Genomic DNA, 27,641 nt, shown 5'->3' on the forward strand with positions numbered 1-27,641 from the left:
AGGAGAGGAAAGGATGAGCTGCTCTGGCTAGGAGAATCCACGTAGAGACAGAATTAACCATAAGTGAGATTTGTCTTCCGAACCAATAGACCATGGCATTCTCATCTGGATAGTTAGATGTTTAGAAACTTTTTTTTTCAGTCAAATGAGGACCTTGGCATTCTTTTCCCTTTTACTTTAATAGCAATCTCTTTGAAAACATTTAAGCGGTCAGAGGACGTATTAAAACACACATACACAGGTTGTATACATTTATAGGTTTATTAGGGCAGGATGACATGGAACAGAATAAGCAGAAAAAGCAAAAATCTTACAAATGAATCACTTTTAAGTCTGTTGAGCCACAGAATTTTTTAGTAAACTTGTAATTCCAGATGAGCACCATGGCAAACTTAGTGCCTTTGTCATTTACTAATTTAGGAAAGGGAGAAGAGTCAAATAAAATAGAAATGAATTATTGCAGAATGGTAATTTTTTGATATAATGAAACATAAAAAGAAACTAAAAACCTAAAGATAGCAAGATATCAATTTCCTAGTTTTAATAATGTATTACAGGTATGTAAGATGCTATCACTTGGCGAAACTGGGTGAAGGGTACACAGGCCCTCTCTACTATTTTTGCAACTTGTGAGTCTACAATTATTTCCAAATAAAAGTGAAAAATAAAAAAAAGACAGCAAGAAAAAAATAGTAAATCTAGGTAAGAAGGAATTTTTGGAAAGAGCATTTAAAACTTAAAACAACGAGAACTTAAAACATATTCAAAGACTGTTGCTTTGCAGGTTACCATAGGTTTGTAAGGAGTTAACAAAAATGTTTAAAAATGCTTCCAAAACACACTTTACTAACAAAAATATTAGGCCCAGAAAAGTGGCATCCTATTTCTAATGTCTGAACTAATGATGTTTTCCAGAGATGTGTATAGAGTGAAACATAGCAGTGTGTTTGCAAAAGATAATTTTGTGAAAACCACAAAAATGACTGTTTGCTCTTGAGAAGAGAAAATTTTTATTTCTTGACATCATCAAAGAAAAATGTGAAGGATCTGATATGAAAGAACAAAAATGTACAAATCCTATCACCTCATTCCTCAAAACAGTATAAACACTTGCAAAATTTTCCTTCATCTATTAATATGTCTCTAGAGCAGCCAGCCCACACAGATCTGGGGCATTCACATGTCAGAATAACCCATAAAGATCTGGGAACACATATTTTTGGCAGAAAGAAATCAATGTGCAGGGAAAGACTCTGTGAAATAATTCAGAGTGATGCATTTCGTCAGGACCCCCTTGCAATGACAAAATGTTAGCATCATACTTTATAACATTCTTGGGAGTGTGCAAAAGATACACGACATTAGAAACTCTTAAAACAAGCGTAGTAGTTTTTTTGGTGCCAAATAGATGGCAGATATCCTATAGAGCGGGAAGTAAAAACACAGAGAAGTTCCAAATTTGCCTCATACTCCTCTACCTTAAAGTATATTTTCATACTAAAATTCTAAAAGCAAAATAGAAATCTGCTTGGCCGGACACTTCACTTATATTTAAAGCAACATGGCACAAAGTAAAAGAGGAACTGGGGCCAGAAAGACCTGAGTTCAAATTCTAGCTCTCTCAGCTACTAGTTTTGTTTATTTTATGCAAGTCACAATCTCTCTGAATCTCAATGTCTTTGCTACTAAATTGAGTATAATAATCCCCATATCCCAAAGTGATCCTAGTACTGAAAAGGATAATATATTGAAGTGCCTAGCACAATGCCGTACAAATAATAGGTACTCAGTAAGTGTGAGATCCCTCCCAGTTTTTCCAGGAGACACAGCAAAATATTTCTCTGTTAGTCTGGTGTGAGCCAAAACAAGTGGTTAAGAAGTAAAATGAGAAGGGCAAGAGAACCTAATCCTAAAATTATCCAAACAATCTTTGTATTAATTATGCAGTTATATAAACTAATACTTAATAATAAGTAATTTTGGGTTTATTGGTATTTTTCAGGTAATGTATTATTACCTGAATAGGTCCTCTCACAAGTTAGCTGTTTGTCTTTAACTGATTTAGCAAAAGATGTCATTAATCCTTTTATTCAGATCATAACATAGTATGATCCTTCAGAAAGATTAAGCTCCTCTTGATCCCAGGTAAAAGTCACAGTTTCAGCGTTTACTCTTGGGTCTGAAAAAAACTAGTGACATGGAAAGAGAGTGAAAGGTTAAAGAACTTGTCTTTCCAGGCTGATGGTATGAGAATTCTCCCTGCGATGATGCATCCGTTGACATCTCACTGTCTAGCGACCAAAGTTCCCTAATTCATGCCTGGAACCTCCCCTATAAACGCCATAGTCTCAGCTCCCATGAACTCTAATAGGTGCTCAAACCTTCTGAAATTGCAGGAGTGGGCAGCACAGAAACAGCTCTTAGGCGGCTTTAGAGACAAGTTCTTAACATGGAATCCATGGGTTTATTCAGGGGGTTCTGGAACCTACCGTCCCTGTGTGTAAAGTTGTATCTAAGTGTATTTGGTGCCTTTTTCTCAGGAGGCTGCTCAACTATCACCTTCCTCTAGAGATCTTCTCTAACCCTCCTTTCCTGTCACTGCGGTCTCACCCACATAATCTCTCCTCATCACTCTGGTGTATTTCCTGCGGAGCCTTACCACAATCTGTCATTACCTTGTTTGTTTGCTTAAATCCCGTCTACCCCAATAGACGGTAAGCTTCCCAAAGAGCAGGACCTCGGTCTTTCTGCAGTGCCTTGAACCTGGTGGGTCTCGAGAGAGACTTCTAGAATGAATGACAGGTCCGTGTCTATTAGATATTTAACGCAATCTATATTCCTTCCCCATCACCCCCCGCATTCTTCTCCGGAAATCATTTTAAAATCACGCGTTTTCAATTTGGAAATAAGGCTTTTAGCATTTCAACCACACCCGCTCACCCTCGCCCACTTACCCAAGCCCAGTAGGCCGGAGAGTTTAGAGGCGACCAGGGCAGGTGCAGCCTTGAACAGGCACACATACAATTCACATTCCTAGCCCCGGTCCTGCGGGCGGAGGGCTGGGCCGGCACGGCGGACCCGCAGGAGCCACCTCTAGACCGCCCCGGGCCTCCGCTCCACTGGCGGTCGCGCCCCGCCGCCCTCTCTGGGGCGCGGCCGCATCAGGTCGCAGCCGCAGAGCAGAGCGGCAGGAACATCGCCCCTGGGCGGCGCGCAGCTAGCCGCTGGAGAGCCGGGTTTACTTCGCCCGGCTGCGACCAACCCCGTCCCGCAGCGAGCGCCGCCGCGGCCGCAACTGCTTCCGGGTGAGCGGGTCGCCGACCCCGTGGCCCCGCCCCTCCGCCGCCTCCGCCCGCCGCTCCGGCTGCGGCTCCTCCCGGGGGCCGGTTCCCGCTGTCTCAGCCGCAGCGTTCGGGGGACGCTGGCGTGAGTGACTGACCGGCCGCCGGCGCCGGGAGCCGCCGCGTCCAGCCCGGCCCACTGGCCGCGGACCTGGGACCGAGTCCGCCCTCCGCGCCCCTCGTCCTTCGCCCCAGCGGGCTCCGGGCGGACTAGCCGTGCTCCGGCCCTTCTCGGGCGGCTCCGCGGCACAGCGGGCGCGCAGAGACAGGTAAGGGCCGCTCCTCCCGCTGGCCCGGGAGAGCCGGGAGCAGGGGCCCCCTTCCCGGCCTCGGCAGCCCTCTGAGTCCGCGCCGCCGCTGAGCCCTGCTGCGGGCCGGGCTTCCCTGGGGCTGGCGGGCTCCCGGGTCGGGGCCGCCCCCTGCCTGCTGCGGTCCCCGGCATCATGCCTGGTGTCTGACGCTCACCCTCCATCCGCGCGAGGGGACGGTGTTGCTCCCGCTGTAGGAGAAATAAATTGGGCTGCTGTCCCTCTGCTTCGGGTGCTCGGGGCTCCTTCTCCTCCTGCCCAGACGCGACACTCCCTCCGTCCTGTCCCCGGACAGATACCCCAGGGAACGGTGTCAGGCCTGTGGAGGGCGTAGCATTTTTATGGATTTTTTTCCTTTCCTCCTTGACCCGAACTGAAGCGCGGGCATAACAGGCGCTTGCTAGGAGTGTCAGGGTTAATGCTTGACTAATATGGGGTGTTATTCACACCCAGATTACTAAGTTATATAGCTCCAGTCAGGCCTGCTTCTCTTGCCCGCGGCTATCCAGCAGGAAGCGGGAGGAACTAAGGAAACCCACCTCTTTTTCTCTCTTAGAAGGAGAAAAGTTCAAGTGTTGGTTCTGTATTTTCCACCGTGGGAGATACAAATATCAAGCTGCTGAGACATGGCTGGGGAAATACTGTATCCTAAACTTTAACTATTTATAGCTCATTTTCTTTGAGTTCCACTTAATGACTCAGCATTTCTGCCATAAACGGTAAAACTGGAGTAGGTTACTTGACTAAAAGATGTATGTAAGGATAGCAGAGTGGCCATTAATTTTTATTTATATTACAGTGAGAAGAGAAGGTGGATGTAGTAATGGAACCAGAGAGGTGGGGAGCAGGGTATGGATGAATGAGTTCTTAATCAATCTTTAAAACAACATTTTTTCACGGTAACATTTTATTTGGGGGATGAATATGGAAAGGTGCAGTTGGTGGAGAATGCAAAGTGTTGCAGATAAGAGTTAGCTGGCGGGAACTTGAGGTTTGCTGTGGTTTCAAAGTCTTGCAGAATTAACCCTGTTTAACCAACATCATGCTCTGATTAACAAATACAGAGATGATGACCTAGTATTATACTCATGTAGAATAAAAATTTTGGAAAGTGTGATTCATTAAGAAAGTTAGGTCACTCACTTTGTGAATCATTGATAGGGATCTTAGAATTGGAATAGAGGAAGGCCGGAAGTTTGTTACTGCATGTTTAATTAGATGCCTTTACTCATTTTATAGGATGTGCTATATTACCCTTTGTTAGATTTCTCACTAGATATTTATTGTCATGTAGCATGGTAAGGAAATAAAAATTGAACTTTTGCAGAATGTTTGGATTAAAATAGTTTGTTAGTTCCTAAGTGGATTGTTGTGATTTTACCCATTTTTTTTTTGCCAGATGTGGGAAGATAAATGAAGGGGTCTAGAAACAAAATAAATGTCAGTGAAAAGGAGAGCTACCATCATTAAGGTAGGAAAAAGTTCACTGAAAGAATTTGCAGTATACAAAGTAGAGTCTTTTGAATGGAAGGCCCCACCCATTTTGTGAATCTACCCTTAAAAATGTGGAATGAGACTAACTATATGAGTTCTTGTTTAAGTTCCCTTACAGAAGAAAGTGTGTATTGAAGTTGTGATTTAATATTGGAATGAATTCATTTAAAACTAGAAATAACTTTTTATTGCTGAAATGCAATTTGATCATTTTTGGCTTTTAAAATGTTGTTAAGCCAAATAACTGAATTACAGAGTTCTTGATACTCTTAGCCTTGTTTTCTTTTTGGAATTCAGATTATTTTATCTTGATTTTCATTTATAAAGAACTTTAGTTAGTTATCAGTTATAAAGTAATGGTAAGTTTACCCTGTTGGTATTGCTTACCAAATTCCTTTAAATTCTTTGACTAAATTTTGGCATCTTATTTCATTGGATATGCATTCTTATATTCAAGAGTGTTCCCTAATGTTGCTTTTGATTTTTGTCCAGCTAATAGTGACTTCAGAGTTTCAGTTCCCAGTGAACAGAGATTCCTTTTGGAAAATCCCTTGTGGAAACCACCATAACTGACAGTTTTGATAGGTAGATATGCAAGAGAAGCCTTCTTAGGTCAGGATTTAAGCATCTCCATAATGAAGGAAAAAAGTGATGTGGGGAATATATTTGGCAAAGTAGATTCTTTCTCTCTTGAAACAAAAACAAAAACAGATCTTTACTAGAAACAAAGGAGGGAGCAGTTTCTTGCAGAGCTCTTTGTGAATTGTTTACCCCGCTCTTAGTGTGAAAAGGAACAGAATTGATGATGTACAGGAAAAAAATAATTCTCCCTGCAGTGTGCTGGGAATGTTGATGAGGATCATTGAAGAGGAGAGGAAATTCTCCTCTCCTCACCATAGGAGTGTTTTCCATTGCACCTCCAAAATAGGGGCCGTTTCATAGCCTTTTTCTTTTAGGTAGTTGCTTCTCTCTGGAGAATCTGAGAGGAGAGATGGTCTTTTAACCAGGAAAACATGCTGCCTTGTCTAGTTTGCAAATAAAGAATAGACTTTATGACCATCATTCAAAAGTCAGCTTTTAAACTTAGAAGGAAGAAATTGAGCAAAATTTACCCTGTGACTAAAATAACTTTACCTTTTTCTCCATTCTTCCCTTTGAGATAGTAGATAGGACACCTTTGGAAATGATTTTTTTGTGTGTTGCACATTGTACTTTCACTTCTAAAACTTTTTGGCCTGCCATAGATTAAGCCAGACTTAAAAGCAATCAAATATTGGGCTAAAAACTGGGTTGATTTATCATGTTATACTTTTTCATTTATTCCATTATTTCTTTATTTTGGCGGGAAATGGAGAGAGAATTCTATTTCTTGGAGAAACTCTGGGATTTGCTACTATATATGCTTTTGTTTTGGTCTAGTGTTGGGGAGAGCAAGAGGTAAGGGTAGAAAATGGTTAGGAAGAGGAAAGAAATGGCATGTATAAAAGGAGAATGCTCACTTTGGGGGTTCAGTGGATGTTTGTGGAACGTTTTAAAATTGGTAAAACTTTTAAAAAGAAAACATTATATGGTGAAAAGGAAGTCTCCAGTCTAAACTAGCCTTTTCTCACTCCTGCACCCCCTAAACAAAGCAGTCACTGTTAATGATTTCCTATGTATCCCTCTCCAAATTTTCTATTACGTATGTGATCACATATGTTTAGGAGACTATCATGTACCTTTCATTCTTACCATTGATATACTTTAAAGATCTTTTTATATTAGCACATATGTCCATCCAATTTTTTAAAGAGACTGAATGTCCTGCCTAGTGTAGATGAACCATAATTTATTAATTTTCCATAATTTATGTTACCATTCCCTATTAAGAGACATTTAGGTTGTTTTTAGCCTTTTAGATTTACTGCTATAATGGACAACTTGTATATATGTTTTCGTACTACTCCATAAATGTGTATGTGGAATGTGTTTCTAAAAGTGTGACTACAGGGTTGGCACTTAAGTTGTGAAAATTTATTTCAATCCTGTATTGGGCTTTATTTTATAATAGAAGCTAACTTCTTTCTCAACTTTGTAGGAGAAAGGTGCTCTTAATTACTTCAAATTCTTTATCCTCCTCCCCATTGAAAAAATACTGCAAATATGTTTTATAAGGCAACTTTAAACATTTTAGAGTGACAGGTGGTTATTTTTATTTGTACTGGTAAGGGTAAAAATACCGTACCTTGAAGGCTGGTGCTGTTATAGACAAACCACTTCATTTATATTTAGTAAGTTAAATGAATACCTTTTGTAATAGGTTGGTGGTTTTAGGATTTTATGGCCAGTATCAATTAAAAACATTGTAGATAGTTTAACTTGCCCTGGTGAAGTTTGCTACTAGATTATTAGTCACAAGGGAACTAAATAGTCCACCTTCTCCCTTCTTCGTTTATCTTCCACGTCCTAGTCTAGTCATAATAAAATAAACTTCTGTGCTGTTTGAGATCCAAAAATCCTTTTGCAAACGAGAGTGCTGTTCATAGATTAGTTTTCCAAGGCAGGAGGTAGGTACAGAGTCAGTCTTTATTCTGCAAAGTGTTTGTGATCAGACTAATGGAGGCTTAAATTTTTAATTTTGATGTTATACAGCTCACTCATGACCAGGAGAAGATTCAGGGAATCTTTGTCCTTTTAAAATGAGAGAGACTGGAGGGAAAAAAAAAGTGCTGAGGGGCTAACGTAGGATGATGAAGTTGAAACTTGTGAGTGGCAGTTTCCCTGGCTGGTGCCCAGGGTCTATTTTGAGGCCTTGTCAAAGCTCGCCTGACAGAACCTACCACATAACCGTAATCTGTCCTGGCCCCACTGCAAGTCAGGCAGGCTTGCGGTTTAGGAAAAGTGTCAGCCACAGAAGAGGGAGCTTATGAGGGACATTTGCCTTCAGAAGATTAAGGCTAAGTTTTCGGGTAAAAATCTGCTTAGCACGCATATCCTAGGATCCAGTTTTTGTTTTCCTTTTTTAAGGAAAAATCATGATTAAGGAAAACTAATGAGGAAAGTATTTTAGGAAAATGTGCATGAGGAGGAGCATAGGATTGTACCAGTATTGACGTTATGTTCTGGTTCTGAGAGTTTTTGCCGAGGCTCAGTCGAATGTTTTACAACAGGGGAAAAATGTTAGTTACCTGCATAGGGAGGCCACGCCCCTAGTTGAAATAGTCCAACTCAGAGACCTTCACGCGTGTCAGGAGGATCAAAAGGACACTGAGACTGATGACTGTTTTACAGGATTATTTTGAGTTCATGCAGAGAAATTAGCTTCTTCCCAAATTCTCATTCTCTTCTTCCCGTAGAACTGTAAGGTATCATGTACAATATCATGACATTATCTCTTTAAACTTTTGGTTATTACCAGATGCTATCTCCCAGCATAGCTGCCTCCCTGTACTAAGTGCTTTCTCATGAAAACCTTGGTGTTTTCTGTACTTAGTGAATGAAGTGCTTGAGTTTAAAGTTCTTTAACTGATCTCACTTCTTAGGCTAGAAAGCTGTTAAAGAACTTATTGCTCCACCCTTATGACCAAGGTTCATGTCATCATCTTTAACTGCAGCCTTGTATTACAGTTGAGGTTGTTTGAAGAGTTTGGCATACAGATTTAATGCAGAGATGCAAAGCTTGCAGGTGGTTTCCTGTCGTTTGCTTTAGATTAGGTTGACACTCCAGGAAATTTAATTTTTTCTTTTCTTTTGTTTTTTTTTTAAAGATTGGCACCTGGGCTAACAACTGTTGCCAATCTTTTTTTTTTTTTCCCCGCTTTATCTCCCCAAACCCCCCTGTACACAGTTGTATATCTTAGTTGCACGTCCTTCTAGTTGTGGGATGTGGGACGCCGCCTCAGTGTGGCCTGACGAGCGGTGCCATGTCCGCGTCCAGGATCGGAACCCTGGGCTGCCGCAGCGGAGTGCACAAACTTAACCACTCGGCCACGGAGCCGGCCCCTAATTTTTTCTTGCCCTCAGAAATTTAGATCATTAGCATTTGATGAAGATGTTGTATTTAGTATTCAAGGTGAGGAGAAAAAATAAAATAAGTATTTTTCTTTCTTCTCTATTCCTATTATTTGGTTTATTTCTATTCTATTTCTTCATATTTTATGATATAATAATATTATGTATCTGTTTCTATTATATTCTACTCATTCCTGTTATTATAGTTCATCTTTTTCGATTGTTTTCAGTTTGAACCCTGTGTATCTTAGTTTTTATTCATTGTAAATACTAATACTAAAATTTTAACTAGTTTTGATATAACATCCTTTACTGTTTTAGGAAGCGAGTTTAATTTTCAAGTTAGTTGTTCTGATCGCTTTGTTTTGTCTCTACATCTCCCACTCTCCTAAGTAGAAGCATTTTAACAGTTAGGAGCAATATTTTGGCTCTCTGTTTTCTAAGTTAAATAGAGTATTCTATATGCAGAGGATTAGGATGTTAAAATGTTTATCTCCCTGTTAAATGGTTTAAATCATTTATAACAACAAACAACATGATTAGTAAGCATACATGTTGTTGCTATTAGCAAAAAAGTATTCCATTTAAGTGGCCCAAGGATTATAGGACTAAAAATGGAAAAAAAATTCAGTTGTAGATGAGATGTTTTTTCCCCTGTCATGGATATCACTATGTCTAAGTAGAAAATGAAGGAAATGAGAAGGTCACTGTCCTCTTGGCTTACCAAGCTCACCCTTTGCTATCTGTCCAAAGTTTTCTTTTTTGTTGTGGTAAAATATACATAACATAAAATTTACGATTTTAACCATTTTTTTTTTTTTTTTTAAGATTTTATTTTTCCTTTTTCTCCCCAAAGCCCCCCGGAACATAGTTGTATATTCTTCGTTGTGGGTCCTTCTAGTTGTGGCATGTGGGATGCTGCCTCAGCGTGGTCTGATGAGCAGTGCCATGTCCGCGCCCAGGATTCGAACCAACGAAACACTGGGCGGCCTGCAGCGCAGCGCGCGAACTTAACCACTCGGCCACGGGGCCAGCCCCTAACCATTTTTTTTTTTTTAAAGATTTTATTTTTTTCCTTTTTCTCCCCAAAGCCCCCCGGTACAAAGTTGTATATTCTTCGTTGTGGGTCCTTCTAGTTGTGGCATGTGGGACACTGCCTCAGCGTGGTTTGATGAGCAGTGCCATGTCCCCGCCCAGGATTCGAACCAACGAAACTCTGGGCCTCCTGCAGCGGAGCGCGTGAACTTAACCACTCGGCCACGGGGCCAGCCCCCGATTTTAACCATTTTTAAGTGTACAATTCAGTGGCATTAAGTACATTCACATTGTCTTGCAACCATCACCACCATCCATCTCCAGAACTTTTTCATCCTCCCAAACTGAAACTCTGTGCCCATTAAACAGTAACTCTTTATTCCCCACAACCCCTGGTCACTACTATTCTACTTTCTGTCTGTATGAATTTGACTACTCTAGGTATCTCATATAAGTGGAATCATATAGTATTTCTCTTTTGTGTCTGACTTATTTCACTTAACATAATGTCCTCAGTTCATCCATGTTATAGCTTGTATGAGAATTTCACTCTTTTTTTTAAGGCTGAATAGTATTCCATTGTATGTATATAACACATTTTGTTTATACTTTGATCCTTGATGGATGTTTGGGTTGCTTCCACCTTTTGGCTATTGTGAATAATGGTGCTGTGAACACAAATGTATAAATATCTGTTTGAGTTTCTTTCCTGTCTTTTGAGTATATACCCATAGGTGAAATTGCTGGATCATACAGTAATTCTGTTTAATTTTTTGAAAAATTGCCATACCATTTTCCACAGCAGCTGCACCATTTTACAGTCCTACCAGCAGTGTACAAGGGTCTAATCTCTCTACGTCCTTGACACACTTGTTTTCTTTCTTTTTTTATTTTTTCTTAAATAGTGATTCTAATGAGTGTGAGTTGGTATCTCATTTTGGTTTGATTTGCATTTCCCTAATGATTAATGATGTTGAGTGTCTTTTCATGTGCTTTTTAGCCATTTTTCTAACTTCTTTGGAGAAATACCTATTCAAGTCCTTTGCCCATCTTTGAGTTGAGTTTGTTTTTCTGTTGTTGAACTTCAGGGATTTTCTATATTCTGGATGTTAATCCCTTATCAGATGTATAATTCACAACTATTTGCTTCCATTCCATGGGTTGCTTTTTACTCTGTTTATAGTGTCCTTTCATGCGCAAAAGTTTTTAATTTTGATGAAGTCCAATTTATCTAACTTTTTCTTTTGTTGCCTGGGCTTTTGGTGTTACATCCAAGAAGTCATGGCCAAATTCAGTGTCAGGAAGCTTTTTGTGTGTGTTTTCTTTTTAAAGTTGTATAATTTTAGCTCTTACGTTTATTTCTTTGATCCACTATGAGTTAATTTTTGTATATGGCATAAGGTAAGGGTCCAACTTTATTATTTTGCATGTGGATATCGAGTTTTCCCAGCATCATTTGTTGAAAAGACTGTCCATTCTCTATTGACCGGTCTCGGCACCCTTGTTGAAAACCATATATGTTTGACCACATATGGCAGGGTTAATTTCTGGACTCTCTATTATATTCTGTTGGTCTATATGTCTGTCTTTATGCCAGTAGCACACTGTTTTGGTTACTGTAGCTTTCTAGTAAGTTTTGAAATCAGAAAGTGAGTGTGATACTTCCAACTTTGTTCTTTTTTTAATTGTTTTGGCTATTTGGGGTCCCTTGAGATTCCATGTGAGTTTTAATTTTAGGATAGGTTTTTCTGTTCTGCAAAAAAAGTCATTGGGATCTGATAGAGAGTGCATTGACTGTAGATTTCTTTGGGTACTACTGACATTTTAACAATATTAAGTTTTTGAAGCTGGCCCCGTGTCCGAGTGGTTAAGTTTGTGTGCTCTGCTTCGGTGGCCCAGGGTTTGCCAGTTTGGATCCTGGGCGCAGACCCATGCACCACTGATCTAAGCCATGCTATGGCGGCATCCCACATAGAACTAGAATGACTTACAACTATGTACTGGGGCTTTGGGGACAAAAGACCAAAAAAAGGAGGAAAATTGGCAACAGATGTTAGCTCAGGGCCAATCTTCCTCACCAAAAAACAATATTAACTTTTCTGTCTGTGAACATGGGCGGCTTTCCATTTATTTATGTCTCCTTTAATTTCTTTGAGCAATGTTTTGTAGTTTTCAGTGTACAGCTGTTTTGCCTTCTTGGTTAAGTTTATTCCTGCGTATCTTATTCTTTTTGATGCTATTGTAAATGGAATTATTTTCTCAATTTCCTTTTTGGATTGTTCATCGTCAGTGTGTAGAAATGTAATTGACTTTTTGCATTGATTTCATATCCCTACAACTTTAATGAATTCATTCATCTGTAGTTTTAAAAGCTGTTGTATTTGTTTCTGTGTTGTGTAACAAATTACACAAATTTAGCAGCTTAAAATTAAAACAGACATTTATTATCCTACAGCTTCTTTGGGGGTTAGGAGTCTGAGCATGACTGAGCTGATTCTTCTGCTTAGGGTGTCATGAGGCTGCAATTAAGGTGTTGGCTGGGCTTAATTCTCATCTGGAGGCTTAACTGGGGAAAAATCTGTTTCTAAGCTCACTTTGGTTTTTGGCAGAATTAATTTCCTTGTGGTTTTAGCACTGAGGCTTCTTGCTTTCTAGAGGTTACTTGGCTGTCTTCAAGCTCCTAAAGGCTGCTCTCAGCTCTTAGCAGCAACCTGAAGTTCTTGGCCCTGTGGTGTTTCCCAGTATGTCTACTTCATCAAACCGTGGAGTAGAGTCTACAGCAGGTAGGCTAGATAGGCAGTCTTATATAATGTAACATACTCATGGGAATGACGTCTCATAACTTTTGTTCTATTTTGTTGATTGGAAGCAAGTCATAAGTCCTGTCCATTCTTGGGGAGGTGTTTACACAAAGGAGTGAACAGCTGGAGGAGTTCGTGGTCGGGGGCCACCTTAGAGTCTGTCTGCCATAGCTGGATACAAAATAGCACATATTTTATAAACCCATTTTTGTTTAAAAATACATATGTACAACTGGAATGAGTATCTTCAGATGGTGGAAATTACTGATGGTGTTTATCGTTATTTTGTGTTTCTTCATTGTTTCCTTCCACTTTCCCTCCCTGCAACTTTGCAGTTTTGCAATTTTAAATCAGTACTTGGTGTTTTCATTACAACTAAATAAATATTGTTTACTACTTAGCCAAGAACTGTATCGTGGTTGTTTCCTTTCTTGTTTAACTTTCAATTTTTCCAGTGGGTTGAGTTGCTTTTTTTTTCTTTGCTTAGTTTTCTGTTCACCTTATTTTTCCCAAATGCTTCAACAGATTTTTCAAGTGTGTATCCTCCTAATTTATTTTGAGCAAAATAATTAGTTTATTTGTGAAATGTAGATAAATATAGAATAAAAGTATAGTTTCAAGAAGAATAGTAAAATGAGCACCTGTGGTCGCACTACATAGGTCAAGAAATTAAATATTACACTTATCCTGGAAGTTCCCTGTGTATGTATATCCTTTAATGGCGCCCCTTCCCCTCCAGGTAATCACAATCCCATTTTACATGTTAATCACTTTCTTGAGACCATTCTGTGTCTAACCTTGCAGTCCCCTCTCACCCCTTAAATATGTATTCCTAATCAATATGTGGTTTACTTTTGAAAAATGGAATAGCTCTACCACCTTTTTGTGTCTGTTAGTCAGGATAGGCTGACCTGCTTTAACAAACCACCTCCAAGTTTTAGTGGTTTAACACAATTAAAGTTTATTTCTCAGGGCCGGCCCCGTGGCCGAGTGGTTAAGTTCGCGCGCTGTGCTTCGGCAGCCCAGGGTTTCGCCAGTTCGAATCCTGGGCATGGAAATGGCACCACTCATCAAGCCATGCTGAGGCGGCATCCCACATGCCACAACTAGAAGGACCACAACTAAAAATACACAACTATGTACCCAAGGGGCTTTGGGAGAAAAAAGGAGAAAAAAAAAGTTTATTTCTCACTCACATCTCTGTCTGCTGTGAGTTGGAAAGCACTGGGAAAGGAGTAGTTTGTTCCAGAGAGTCATCCGGGGTCTCAGGCTCCTTTTGTCTAGTGACTCTGCTGTTCTCTGGGGCCTCAGAGACTTTCACTGAGTTCTCTGCATCTGGCTGGCAGATACGAGGGCAAAGAGAAGGAGTGTGATAGATTACATGGAAGGTTTGATGGGCCAGGCCAGACCTGGGCGTGGCATATGTCACTTTTGCCCATATTCCATTGTCTAGAACTCAGTCACCTGGCTGCACTTGACTGCAAGGAAGGTTGTGAAATGCAGCATAGCTGTGGACAGAAAAGGGAAGTGACTGATGAACAGCGAGCTGGTCTCTGCTATAGAATGTATCCTTAAGGACTATCTTGTTTGGTTTTGAAAAACTGAATAGCAAGTAGAAACTTAGCTGTGAAAGGAAAGGTCCATATTGCCACTATTAAACGAAGGCTCCCAGGAGAAGATAAGCTGAACGTAGTCTTCCTTGAGCCCTTTCTGGTAAGTCCTTGGGAAAATTTGTTAGTAGGTCCTGGGAAACCATAAGACTCGCCATAGTCAGGGCATCTGGCAGAGCTAAAATCTTTACAAGGTACTAAATATCTAGAAGAAATATGGTTTGGGGAGTACACTGCTCTTTCTCAGCTCATCATCCTCTAGCTCTCAGGAATAGGTAAAAGCAAAATACTTCTGTGGTGTGAAATAAGTCCTCAGCCAATATAGCCAACAGGAGAAGGGACAGCAGGAACTTCAACATGGGGTCAAGACAAACTACATTCAGATCAAAACCTGGACCAGGCTTACCTCATATTACAAAGAAGTCTCAAAGGCTGTGGGGGTTTTGGTGGTGACAGCCCTCTATTGTGTCTCTTTGCTTCAATCTGTAGCTTTCTTTCTGGGATATTTATCATCCTGCCGGGGATTGATCCCCTTTGCCCCCTTCTGTGTTGGATTTATTTTCTCTATGCTAAGTTTCCTCTCTCTTGATTTTTTCTTTTATTTGATGAAATATATCTTCTAGTGGCTTATTGACAAAGGGTGTAAAGAGGTAAAGTTTTGAGACCTTGCGTGTCTGAAACTGTCTTTAATAATCAAGTATGAGAATAGAATGGTTTGACTGGGCATAGGCTGCTTAGAGGTTGTCTGTAATTTTCCTTGAGGAATTTGATGGCATCATTCTATTGTCTTCTTTTTTCTGAAATTACTTTGGGAAGACTGAAGCCATTTTAATTGTTAATCTTTTATACGTGACCTGATTTTTCCACCCCTAGAAGCTTGTAAAATCATCCTTGTCCTCAGTGTTTGAAATTCACTATGATAATTCACTATCAGATTCCTTGGTGTGGATTCAAAATTTATGTTGTGCATTCTGTAGGTCCTTTCAATCTGGCAACTCATTTCCTTAACCTCTGGGAAGTTACTAATGATTTCTTTCTCTGTTTGTGTGTGGGGGGCGGGTAGGGAGTGGTGGATGAGCAGGTATGGGAATGGGGAGGGTCAATTTTTCTTTATTTTTATAAAAAGGAGCCACCAAATGTTGGTATTAGGTCTTTTATGAGCATAAGTAATGTATGCAATGTGGAACTCTTCGCACGTGTCATTAGATTAGAGTGGCACTTGGATTAGATACTCTGACAGCTGTGCTGTCGGCTCTCTTCTCTAGTCATTCCCTCATGAACGTTGTACTCATATTGCATTATATCTTGTTGACTTCTTCCTTTTATGGGCCTGGTTGGTATCTTGCCTACCATTTCAGGGCAATACTTTGCCCTTTCTATTTAAGACAAGTTTAAGCTACACAAACCTGACCAACATGGCTTAAGAGAGGGAAAATGTTGGCATCTTCCTTTCTGCTATAAAAAGTACCTCATGTCACTACTATTTTTTCCCCTATTGAGTGAGCTACATGGATGGAAGGAATCATAGAGAAGGTCTTCAGGGAAACCTGAAAATTTAGGAGAATTTTGCTCCAGTAATTAGAACCTGCAGACTTGAAAATTGATGGTTTTTCCAGGACTTTATAGAGGACATTAATGGTTGCTTCTTTGTTCTAAGTTTGACCTGTTGATTTGAGTCAGAGTTTTAATTTTATAACATTTTTAAGGTTAATCCAGTGGTGCACCTTCTGTTTAAAATTAGCAATGTGTTTTTCATTTACTTATAATTCCATTATGTCTATAAGAGTCATGGTTAATCTGAAATCTGTTAGAAAATTATGGTTTTACCAGAGATGACCGACGTAAATTTTTATAGTCCTACCTTGCAATTGCTCTGACAGACTAAATGAATCTTTCTCCCTTATCAGCTTATTAATATAGTTTCAAAGTTGATTATTCTTATAAGTTTATATTTTCATGCTATGAAATAGCCTGATAATTATAGCTTTTAGTTTAAATCATTTTTTGATAAGGTAACTATCAACAGTGTATAAAGCTTAAGAAAAAGGAATTTTTTTTAACATATTGCCCTTGTTCATTGTTCATATGTACAAAGTGTTACATATTTGCAATCATACCTTACATGCCATTTTGTCAGCTTTTTGTACCCCATAGGCATGATATCAAACTTGTCTCTGTCTTTGCTTGCTTCCAATGAGTTTTTTTTTTTTTTAAAGATTTTATTTTTCCTTTTTCTCCCCAAAGCACCCCGGTACATAGTTGTATATTCTTCAGTTGTGGGTCCTTCCAGCTGTGGCATGTGGGACGCTGCCTCAGCGTGGCTTGATGAGCAGTGCCATGTCCGCGCCCAGGACTTGAACCGATGAAACACTGGGCCGCCTGCAGCGGAGTGCATGAACTTAACCACTCGGCCACGGGGCCAGCCCCCCAATGAGTTTTTTAATGCCACAATTTATTATATCATGTTGACTGACCTTGACTTAAGGCTATTGTTGTCAGTTTGGGTCATTTTCAGTTTTGTGTTTTGTTTTTACTATAGATTAAAAAAAATTAAAATAATCATATTTATTCTTGTAATTTTTTCTTTTGTTGTGTTATGTTCTACATTTTATTTTTGTTACTATTAGAACACAGTTAACATGAATATTGTCAATAGAGTTCATCTCTCATCATGAGAACCTAAGGTCTAAGGCTAATTTAAATTCTTTTTCCTTTGGGACTTAGTTCTGGTCGCTTCTATTTTATTATTAATAACAGAGGTTAGTTACATGCATCTATCTTGTTACTTTTTATTTTCATTTCTTTTGGGGGAGGCAGTATTTCAGCAATAATTCCATATACCTCAGAAAGCAAACATACTTGTACAGTTCAGTAAGAGGATTTCCAGTTCTTTTTAGTGTTGCTACGTATCTAGTTAATTGGAAATAGTGAAAAATGCCTTTCTACTAAGAATGTAGTTCTGGTATTGGATTATATTTGTGTTTGAAAATGTACAATGCTCCACCCACCTGCCCACGCATCCATGGCTCAACTAAGATTAACTTTAGCCAGGGGATTTACTTCTGAGTTTTACTTTACTATCTTCTCTTTTGCTATTGTGATTTCAGATCTTTTGTGTTTTTTTCATGTCACTGATACCATACGTTTCTGAAGCATTTTACAGTTTATAGAGACTTTTATATCCATTTGATCTTTAACATGACCTCAGTGATGTAGGTAGGAATACATTTAATAAAAGAATAGCAAGACTTCTTCATTGAAAATCACAGGGGCCGGCCCTGTGGCCGAGTGGTTAAGTTTGCGCGTTCCACTACAGTAGCCCAGGGTTTTGTTGGTTTGGATCCTGGGTGCAGACGTGGCATCACTCGTCAGGCCACATTGAGGCGGTGTCTTACGTCCCACAACTAGAAGGACCCACAACTAAAATATACAACTATGCACTGGAGGGATTTGGGGAGAAAAAGCAGAAAGGAAAAAAAAGAGAATCACGAAACATTGTGGAATGAAATTAAAGAAGATCTAAATAAATGGAAAGACATCCCATGTTCATGAATTGGAATCATAATATTCTTAAGATGGCACTATTCCCCAAATTGATCTGTAGATTTAGTGTTATCCGTATCAAAATCCCAGCTCCCTCTTTTTTTTTTTTTTTTTGCAGAAATTGACACGCTGGTCCTAAAATTTGTATGGAAATGTAAGGGACTCACAGTAGCCAATACAATCTTAAAGAAGAACAAAGTTGAAGGACTCATTCTTCCCAATTTTAAAACTTAACATGTAACTACAGTAATCAAGACAGTGTGATACTGGCGTAAGGATATATGTATAGATCAATGGAATATAATTGAAGGTTCAGAAATAAACCAATAGTTTTTTTTTGGTGAGAAAGATTTGCCCTGAACTAATATCCATTTCCAATCTTCCCCCTTTTCTGCTTAAGGAAGATTAGCCCCAAGCTAACATCTCTGCCAATCTTCCTCTGTTTTTTGTGTATGGGGTGCCTCCACAGCATGGCTGATGAACGGAGTAGGTCCACACCTAGGATCTGAACCCGTGAACCTGGGCCATTGAAGTGGAGCATGCAGAACTTTAACCACTTGGCCACAGGGCCGGCCCCTCAACCATTACTTTTATGGTCAGTTTTTCAACAAGGGTGTCAAGGCAATTTAATGGGGTAAAAAATAGTCTTTTTAACAAATGTTGGTTGGGACAGGTAGATATCCATATGCAAAAGAATGAAGTTGGATCCCTGTCTCACACCATATATAAAAACTAACTCAAAATGGATCATAGACCTAAAAGTAAGAGCTAAAACTCTAAAACTCTTAGAAGAAATCATAGGAGTAAATCTTTGTCACCTTGGGATAAGCAGTACTTTCTTAGATATGATACCAAGTGAAGCAACGAAAGAAAAAATAGATAAGTTGTGCTTCAGAGAACACCATTAAGAAAGGATTTGTAGAAATAGCGTAAGTATCTTCTCTGTGATGTCTTTACTGTTCTTATTTTCCTATTATAGTCTTTTGCTTATTTACAAGGCAGTGGTTATTATGTATGTAGTGCCTTACAAATTCTCCGTATGTATTTATTGAAAAGGGAAAAATTAAAGGTATATGATATATTTTATTTTATAAAAAATTCTTAATTTTAGAACCTGCTTCATATTAATTATGTTAAAAATCATATCTTTATTGCATGCATTCCTATTTCTCCCTTATTTTTGGTTTTATCTTTGCTCTTTGCTACCTGAGCTTCTATCGTTAATCCTAATACTTCTGTTCTTTTCCTGTTTTCTGCTTTGTTTCACATTTTTAAGTCTGACCTATCCTCAGCAATTGTAATTTTCTCTCTCCCTTCCTTTCATTCTCTGAATGTATGTCCATACATTTCTGAGATATTTTAAAAGGTATAGGGAAAGGAGGCCATTTGAGTGGTACTAGAAAATGATTTACTTCTTAGGGCATACTGAGAATGCAGTTGTTTGTAAGAAGGTCTCTTCCTGATTTGGGCTCCACACAGTTGATAAAATAGTATTATAAATCATGTTGAACATACAGCCCATTGGAGTTCATTTATCAGATAACATCGTTAGCAAGGAAGGAAGTGCACCACTGGCATGTCATCTTATGAAAAGAGGAAATAGAAAGATTATCAGTTGTGTTGGGTGTATAAAAATAGTATATATTAAAAATATGAGACTTTAAAAAATGTTTTTGGGAATTCTTAGGACTACTGAATGTGAAAGTAGATGTGATTATACAAGTTCTCATTGTATAATCAGTTCTCATTGTATAAATACCTTTATAGGCATTATATTTGATAAAATATGAATTTAAGTTAACCATTATAGGTTTTTTTTTTTTTAAAGATTGGCACCTGAGCTAACAACTGTTGCCAATCTTCTTTTTTTTTTTTTCTGCTTTTTCTCCCCAAATGCCCCCAGTACGTAGTTGTATATTTTAGTTGTGGGTCTTTCTAGTTGTGGCATATGGGATGGCCACCTCAACGTGGCTTGATGAGCAGTGCCATGTCCATGCCCAGGATCTGAACCAGCAAAACCCTGGGCCACCATAGCGTAGCAGGCGAGCTTAACCACTGGGCCACCGGGCCGGCCCCCATTATAGGTTTTAATACTCTCCTGAGATTTAGTTTGTGTTCAACATCTACCTTTCCTTGTTCTGCCAGGTCCTCCAGTTTTGCCTCATATATATGTTTTCATTTTTTACTTTCTCTCAACTTCTAGATTATTTTTTATTCTTTCTGTAGGTTCTGTTAATAATTTATTCATTTCTGTAATGGTCTCATTCAGATATTTGGAGGATTGATGTCTTTAACTGTAATTCATACCTTCCTTACATTCTTCCTTCCTTCTTTTTTCCCCTCCTCACCCTTGACCTTCCCCCTCCTCTGTTTTTTTCTCTTCTAGTCCAGGAATTTGGGCCATTCTCTCCATTGCCCATAATTTTTGTAACGTATACATCACTGTTGGTTTGTTCCATACTGTGATTACCTCTGCCTTCCTTTTCTGTTTCAAATCAAGACTTTTAATTGCAGTTCCCAGTTTCCATTACTTTTGTTCATTTAATCATCTATCTTTCTCAACTACTTTTTTCCAATGCCTTATTATAAAATTTTCAAATATATAGAAAAGTTGAAAGAGTTCTGTGAACACGTGTGCCTACCACTTGTATTTCACTATTAATATTCTGCCATACTTTATCACCTATGTATCCTTTCATCTATTCTTCTTTTTTTTTTTCTGCATGCGTTTCAAAATAAGTAGCAGATATCAGTACACTTCAACCCTAAATATTTCAGCATGTGCATCATCGACTAGAGTTCAGTATTCATTTAGAGATCTTTTTCTTTTGAGGTGAAATTTACATAGAAAGATATATACACAGATCTTAAGTGTACCATTTAATGACCTCTATCTTCTGTTTCCTTCTAAGTCAATTGTGTTCTACTAAGGGGATGAACACTTATTATTAGTCCACACTCTCAAAACTTGTGTATTCATTTGGATTTTCAAAAGTAGACTTTTAATATCACAAAGTACCTTACAGATTTCTTCTTTTTTATTTTTATTTTTGTTATGTAAATGTGCTACACAGTATAATGATTATAGTTACAGGCATTTTAATTTTTTCCACATTGTTTCATGCTTCAGCAAAAATTCTTAGCATAGCTAATAATATCACATAATGCATGCTGAAGGACATAACTTGGGAATATTTTTGTTTAGTTAAAAGTATGAAATTGTAAAGAAAGGTAAGGATTGCCCTTTTGTCAACTTCATAAGCTAAATATAACAAAGATATAATTGAAGACAGTTTAAACATTGATGAAGTGCTTTATAGTTTATTAAGTGCTTGCATTTGTCTCCACTCATTTGAGCCTCACCTTAACCATGTTAGATAGTTGGGACAGTTGTTCTTTCTGCTGCTTAGATGAAGAAACCAAGGCTTAGGCAACGTGAAGGGCAACACGGCAGTTGGTAGTGCAAACAGTTGCACTCAGATCCTCTCACTTTAAATTTTGCCCATGTCAACAACTGCAATCACACTGTCTTTAGTTCCAGATATTGATATTAGCTTATGAATAACTACCAACTGTTTTATCATGCAGACTAGTGTTAACTGTAATGACGACTCTGATGCAAAGACTTATGCCAATGTTTTGAGTTCTCCATGATGAAATACTTAGATATAAGGGAACTGCAATTATCAGGATTCAGACAGAAATAAGTCTGCTATATTTAGAATGTGACACACTGCTATTACGTACACATTCTGTTCTCACAAAAGTGAACAGTATCATGATTGAAGTGCCACTTCATGTGCAAAATGCCTATTTTTCAGAAATGTATTATATGAGAAGCTCATTGGAGAAGGAAAGCCTTATTAATATATCTGTCTATTTTGGAAGGTTTGTTTTCACAACATCCTGAAGGTACTTCCTTTCTTTCCCTTAGGTAGACAAATACTAAATGTTTTTGTCTCCTGCTTCTGTGAAATGTCTTTCAGTGTGTCTTTGGAAAGCTGTCTGAAGGACAAATATTTGATGATACCACAGTGCATCAGCTAAATTGTCACATCAGTCTGAAAAGAAACTTTATATGACATGTTACTTTTTCTCAGTAGGTGACTGATATTTGTATTCCATTACTATTAAGTAACTGAATGGTCTTTAAAATGATGCTGAGGATGAGGATAATAGGAGACTTCTTTTTTTTCCTTTTTTAAAGATTTTATTTTTCCTTTTTCTTCCCAAAGCCCCCTGGTACATAGTTGTATATATTTAGTTGTGGGTGCTGCTAGTTGTGGCATGTGGGAGGCTGCCTCAGCATGGCCCGATGAGCCGTGCCGTGTCCGTGCCCAGGATCCAAACCAGTGAAACCCTGGGCTGCTGAAGCAGAGTGCGCAAACTTAACCACTCGGCCACTGGGCCGGCCCAATAGGAGACTTCTGAAAAAACTCTTCTGTGCTTTTCAGAAATTGTCCTGATTTGTGGCTGTGATTTATCAGCTGCTGATATATATTCTTTTTTTTCCATTTCCATTTAAATGAATCCCTTATCATATCCAGATATATTTTCTGTGGCAGAGTAATAAACTTTCATCAGTCTTCATTCTGACTGACAGTCATAACAAGCTATATGGGAATAAAAAATGGTGTCAGATAAGATGGGAATGGCCTGCATTTTCATTGGTAAAAGCTTTTTTGAAAGAGTGAATTGATGAAGTGGTTCTGTTTTGTTTTGTCCGAATCAAGTAAATTCCAATACATTAGTAATTTGTAGTTTTAATATAGTTCATTCTATTCGGACAAACTTACCTGAGAATTCCTTTGTGATTCACAATGTAATGAAATTTTGCCAGTTTATTTTGTTAAAACTAGGAAAAAGTTTTTTAAGTTAATGAGTATTTCGATAAATGAGCTGCACTTCTCAGGAATGTGTATAGGAGTGAGGGAGGTCATACAAATTGGGATTCATTCTCATGAGAATCTTTAATTTCAATTTCCACACGTTAGAAAGTGTACATGGTCTTTATCATCCTTGTTGTTTGGTCCCGGTAGATGAGTTTTTCTTCTCTCTGTTGTAAAAATATGTCTATTTCATAGTAATAGATATATTCTTAATCATTGGCCTATGTCAGTTTTGTTCATCACTTTGTCTTCGGCACCTCCCGTAATACCTGGCAATAGCAGTCACTCAGGTATTTGTTGCATGGACAGTGTTGGTTCTTGTTAATTGCAGAATAATAAACTTTTGTTTGTTCTTTTGTGTGGTAATGATTTAATTGGAATATTTTCTTAAATTACACCAAAAAGCCAAGTTACCTTTGTAGCTTTAAAGATCTCTATTAAAATTTCTTGAACATATTCTCTCAAATCTTTAAGCTGATGACTTTTCTGAAATGTTTTTCACTCAGAATGGAAATAAATTTTAGAAAGAGCTGTAGTAATTTTAAACTGTTAAGTAGAATTACTGCTGACTGCAGTTTTCTGAGGCTAATATTATAAGACATCTCAGAGGTTGCTGTGGGTAGCATGGTAAAAAGAGTTAGGATTGTTAGTAATTAGCATACATTTAAATATTCTAAAATTTATTGGAATAATCTGATACTAGGAAAAAACATTTGGTGACTCATTTCTTTAATTTATAATTAAATACATAAATATAATTTTGTTGAAAGTGAATGTATAAATGAGCATAAAAATTGCACAAATAGAAACACCCTAAATTATTCTGTTTCTGTTTATTTCAGGGCTGAAAACAGTGAAATCACTTTTAATAGTTAAAAGACTGTTGAGAAGACAAGATGGGGACTCCTGGTTCTGGAAGGAAAAGGACACCCATGAAAGACCGATTTTCTGCAGAAGATGAAGCTTTGAGTAACATTGCCAGAGAGGTGTGTCTGGCAAACCCCCTCTTAACGCTGATTTGTGCAGATGAGAATGTTGTAAAAATGCTGGAGGGAGATATATATATGTAGACAATCATTCATTGAGGTAGTTTCAGAATGCTTACTATGAATAAAGTGTTATTATATGGCCTTTAAAATACTGTATTAGGATAAAATGTAGTTAACCATCTCTTTACTTGGGTATCTATTCAACTTATCTAAAATTAATCTTTCATTTTATTTTTGTGGATTATTTGAGTTCGAAGTACTTGTCCAAATGTATTGAAATTTATAATTAATCTTCAGCATTGAAACTTAAAGTAATTAGAATGTTGAAGATATGAAAGCTATTGTAGAAATGCTCGTTGGGCATCCAGTTAATGTTTTCCAGGAGACATTGTACAAATGTTGACAAAAACAATCCTTATTTGACATCTGCTTAGATTCAGTGTTTAAGCTATCTTTTGAAATATTGCAGTGGAATTTTTATGTTTAACTTTGAGCTAGTAACAGAGCTTCTGGAGTAGTTTGTTTCAGTTTGTTGACAACTCAGAAAAAAGAAAAAAAAGGAAAGGAGTGTCACCTGTTGAATCACTGGCAACATTTCCTGTTGCATATTGGAAATTTAAGATAACTCCCAGCTGTGATTTCTTCCTGAGGTGCCAGCTTTGTTTCAGACTCTCTCTCTGCAGTTGCAGACCTGACCATAAGCTAATCTAGTACAAGAATTGCTTAGAGTGTTATTAGATTATATTCTTTTGGTGAGAATTATTCCCTCATCACTTCCTCTTTGTTATTCTTAGTAAATAACTCATTTAGGACTAGTGCTGTTTCCTTTTGACATATTACACAGTCTTTTTTTGATCCAGCTCATAGTTACGTTTTTCCTCTTATAAGCTACTCAGTTAGCTTTTGAGTTAGAAGTCACATTCTGTAGGGGGATGTTTGAAGCAAAGTAAAGTTATGCAAAAACTGGTGACAAAATTGTGATATTGCTTTAACAAAATTGCTTTAACAAAAATCAGTGAGATATTTTTAGATAAAAAGTTAAAAATTCAAATACTTAAAAATGAAACAGTACATACTACTTTACAGCAATCTTAAGTATTTGCATGAATGAAGCATTTTAGAAGCCACGTAGTTTTAGTTGAAAATTGAAACTACTCAAACTGTTTACTTCCAAAATTAGAAGGATTTATACAGATTTCTAGAAGGAGAGAAAATACTAGCACCTCTAGGCTCTTTTTATACTGTCATTAAGTATTTGAATTTTTCTTTGCACGTGATCCTTCATTTACAAAATCAGGGGTAGCATTCTAAATCTAACACTTTAGCGCTTACTACGTGACAAATACTATTGTAAGTATTTAAAATGCATTGGGTCTGGCCCAGTGGCGCAGTGGTTAAGTTCATGCGCTCCGCTTCGGTGGCCTGGGGTTTGCCAGTTTGGATCCCAGGCGCAGACCTATGCACTGCTTAGCAAGCCATGCTGTGGCAGGTGTCCCATATATAAAATGGAGGAAGATGGGCACAGATGTTAGCTCAGGGCCAGTCTTCCTCAGCAAAAAGAGGAGGATTGGTGGCAGATGTTAGCTCAGGGCTAATCTTCCTCAAAAAATAAAATAAAAAAAAATAAAATACATTAATTAATTTAATCCTCACAAAATTCTGATTGGTTTTATTATTATCTCCATTTTACAGATGAAGAAACCATTGCAGGAAAAATTAAGTAACTTCCCTAAGGTTACACAGCTAGGAAATAGCAGAGCTTAGAGTCAAACACGTGAAGCTGGCTCCAAAGTATGAGCATTTAACCACTCACTATGCTATAGTGTTTCTCAGTCTTTTCCAACTTCCCCGTTAATAGCTTGTTTTTCTATAAGTTTTCATAATTTTGAAAACACTTTCACATCTTGATTTCTCACAATAATCTTATAAATTAGGTAAGATAGGTATTATTATTAGCCTTATTTACAGATAAGGAAACAGATGAAGCTGAGAGATAAATGTCTAAAAGGTATCAGAACTGGGGCTCAGATTCAGCTATTTAAAGCCATTGTTCCTTTTGCTGTACCATACTACCTCCCAAAGAGGTGGGCTTTGGAGACTTACAAGTGTGGCTTTGATTTCTGGCTCTTGTAGTTGCTTGTTGAGTAACTTTTTCAAGTAACTATTCTGGGCTTCAGTTTCCTTATCTGAAAAATGGGAAGAATACTGTCTTCCCGTCTTGCAGGGCTGTTGTGATGATTAAAGGAAATAATGCATGTAAACCTCAGCATAATGTTAAGCTTGCAGTAGGCTATTTTATTGCTGATTAATAAGTGAAATAGTGAGAATAAAGGTAAAATAGTCTTTTTTGTTAGAAGAAATTTATTAAGATAGGTGTTCTAAAACATGATTGATCATCAGAATCTCCCAGGCAACTTTTTCAGTGTATAGATTCCCAGGTCTTACCTCATACTTGCTAAATCTGAATCTATGGGTGTTCAGCTCAGAAATCTGTATTTTTTTTGGTGAGGAAGATTGGCCCTAAGCTAATATCTGTTGCTAATCTTCCTCTTTTTTTCCCCCCCTCCCCAAAGCCCCAGTACATAATTGTGTGTGATAGTTGTAAGTCCTTCTAGTTCTTCTCTGTGGGATGCCACCACAGCATGGCTTGATGAGCAGTGTGTAGGTCTGCACCTAGGATCTGAATTGGTGACCCGTGGGCTGCCAAAGTGGAGGGTACAAACTTAACCACTATGCCACCGGGCTGACCCCAGAAATCTGTATTTAAATACACATACAAACACACTCTCTCTCCTTCCCAAGGGATTTTGATAGCCAGTCAGGCTTGGGAACCATGAATCAAAGTACACAGAGGATCCTATCCTGGATGGTCATTTTTTTCTTCTTATTGAGATATAATTGACACATAACATTATATTAGTTTCATATGTACAACACAATGATTTGATATTTGTATATATTGCACAATGATTACCAAAATAAGTCTCGTTAACATCCATCACCACACGTTACAAAATTTTTTTTTTGTGATTAGAACTTTTAAGATATAATCTCTTAACAACTTTCAAATATACTGCATGGTATTAGTAACCTTAGTCAACATACTGTACATTATATTCCCAGGATTTGTTTATTTTATAACAGGAAATTTGTACCTTTTGACCACCTTCACCCATTTTGCCCATCCTTCACTTCCGGCCTCTGGCAGCCACCAGCCTGTTCTCTGTATCTCTGTAACCGAGTTTAATCCAGTTATTATATTAGAAGTTATAATAATAAAAGCTTTTATTATAAAAGGATATAAAAAGTCAATATTTCAAGTTTTTATTTCTGTCTTCAGAGTTCTATATATGAATATGTCAACTTTAATAACCTGGTCAAAAGACTGAGCCTTAACCTAAAATATGAAAGAGCCAGTTTTTACTGTTAAGATTCAAGACTTTATTTGATGATACATGCCTAATGTGGGATGAAATAGTTTTAAAACTTTAGAGGAAATACGTTTAGCTGTTTGAAGAATTCTTTCATATGTTCCTTGTGATTCTTTTTCTTTCAAGTTTCCATAGCCAATTCTTAATTGTCCATTCAAACATTGGATGGTTAGCATTCACAGATAGTTTCTAATCCTTATTTTCTCCAGT

At 38.0% G+C, this 27,641-nt stretch overlaps 1 protein-coding gene across 33 annotated transcripts in view; it reads left to right on the forward strand.

Moving 5' to 3' along the window:
- Nucleotides 1-3,054: 3,054 nt before the first annotated feature.
- The window catches only part of LRRFIP2 (LRR binding FLII interacting protein 2), a 109,370-nt gene continuing 84,783 nt past the window's right edge, over nucleotides 3,055-27,641 (forward strand). For 20 of the 33 annotated variants that reach the window (XM_014845784.3, XM_014845790.3, XM_014845792.3 and 17 more), the window contains exons 1-3: nucleotides 3,177-3,610; nucleotides 5,049-5,120; nucleotides 23,854-23,997. In XM_014845784.3, coding sequence (XP_014701270.3) covers nucleotides 23,908-23,997 — 90 coding nt within the window. In that variant the 5' untranslated portion in view covers nucleotides 3,177-3,610; nucleotides 5,049-5,120; nucleotides 23,854-23,907. Of the gene's footprint in view, nucleotides 3,611-4,203; nucleotides 4,369-5,048; nucleotides 5,121-23,853; nucleotides 23,998-27,641 lie in introns of those variants that run through there. The other 13 variants (XM_014845786.3, XM_070493869.1, XM_070493870.1 and 10 more) reach the window with 3 other exon arrangements.

This window comes from Equus asinus, chromosome 21, assembly GCF_041296235.1.
Source record: "Equus asinus isolate D_3611 breed Donkey chromosome 21, EquAss-T2T_v2, whole genome shotgun sequence".
Taxonomy (NCBI): Eukaryota; Metazoa; Chordata; class Mammalia; order Perissodactyla; family Equidae; genus Equus; species Equus asinus.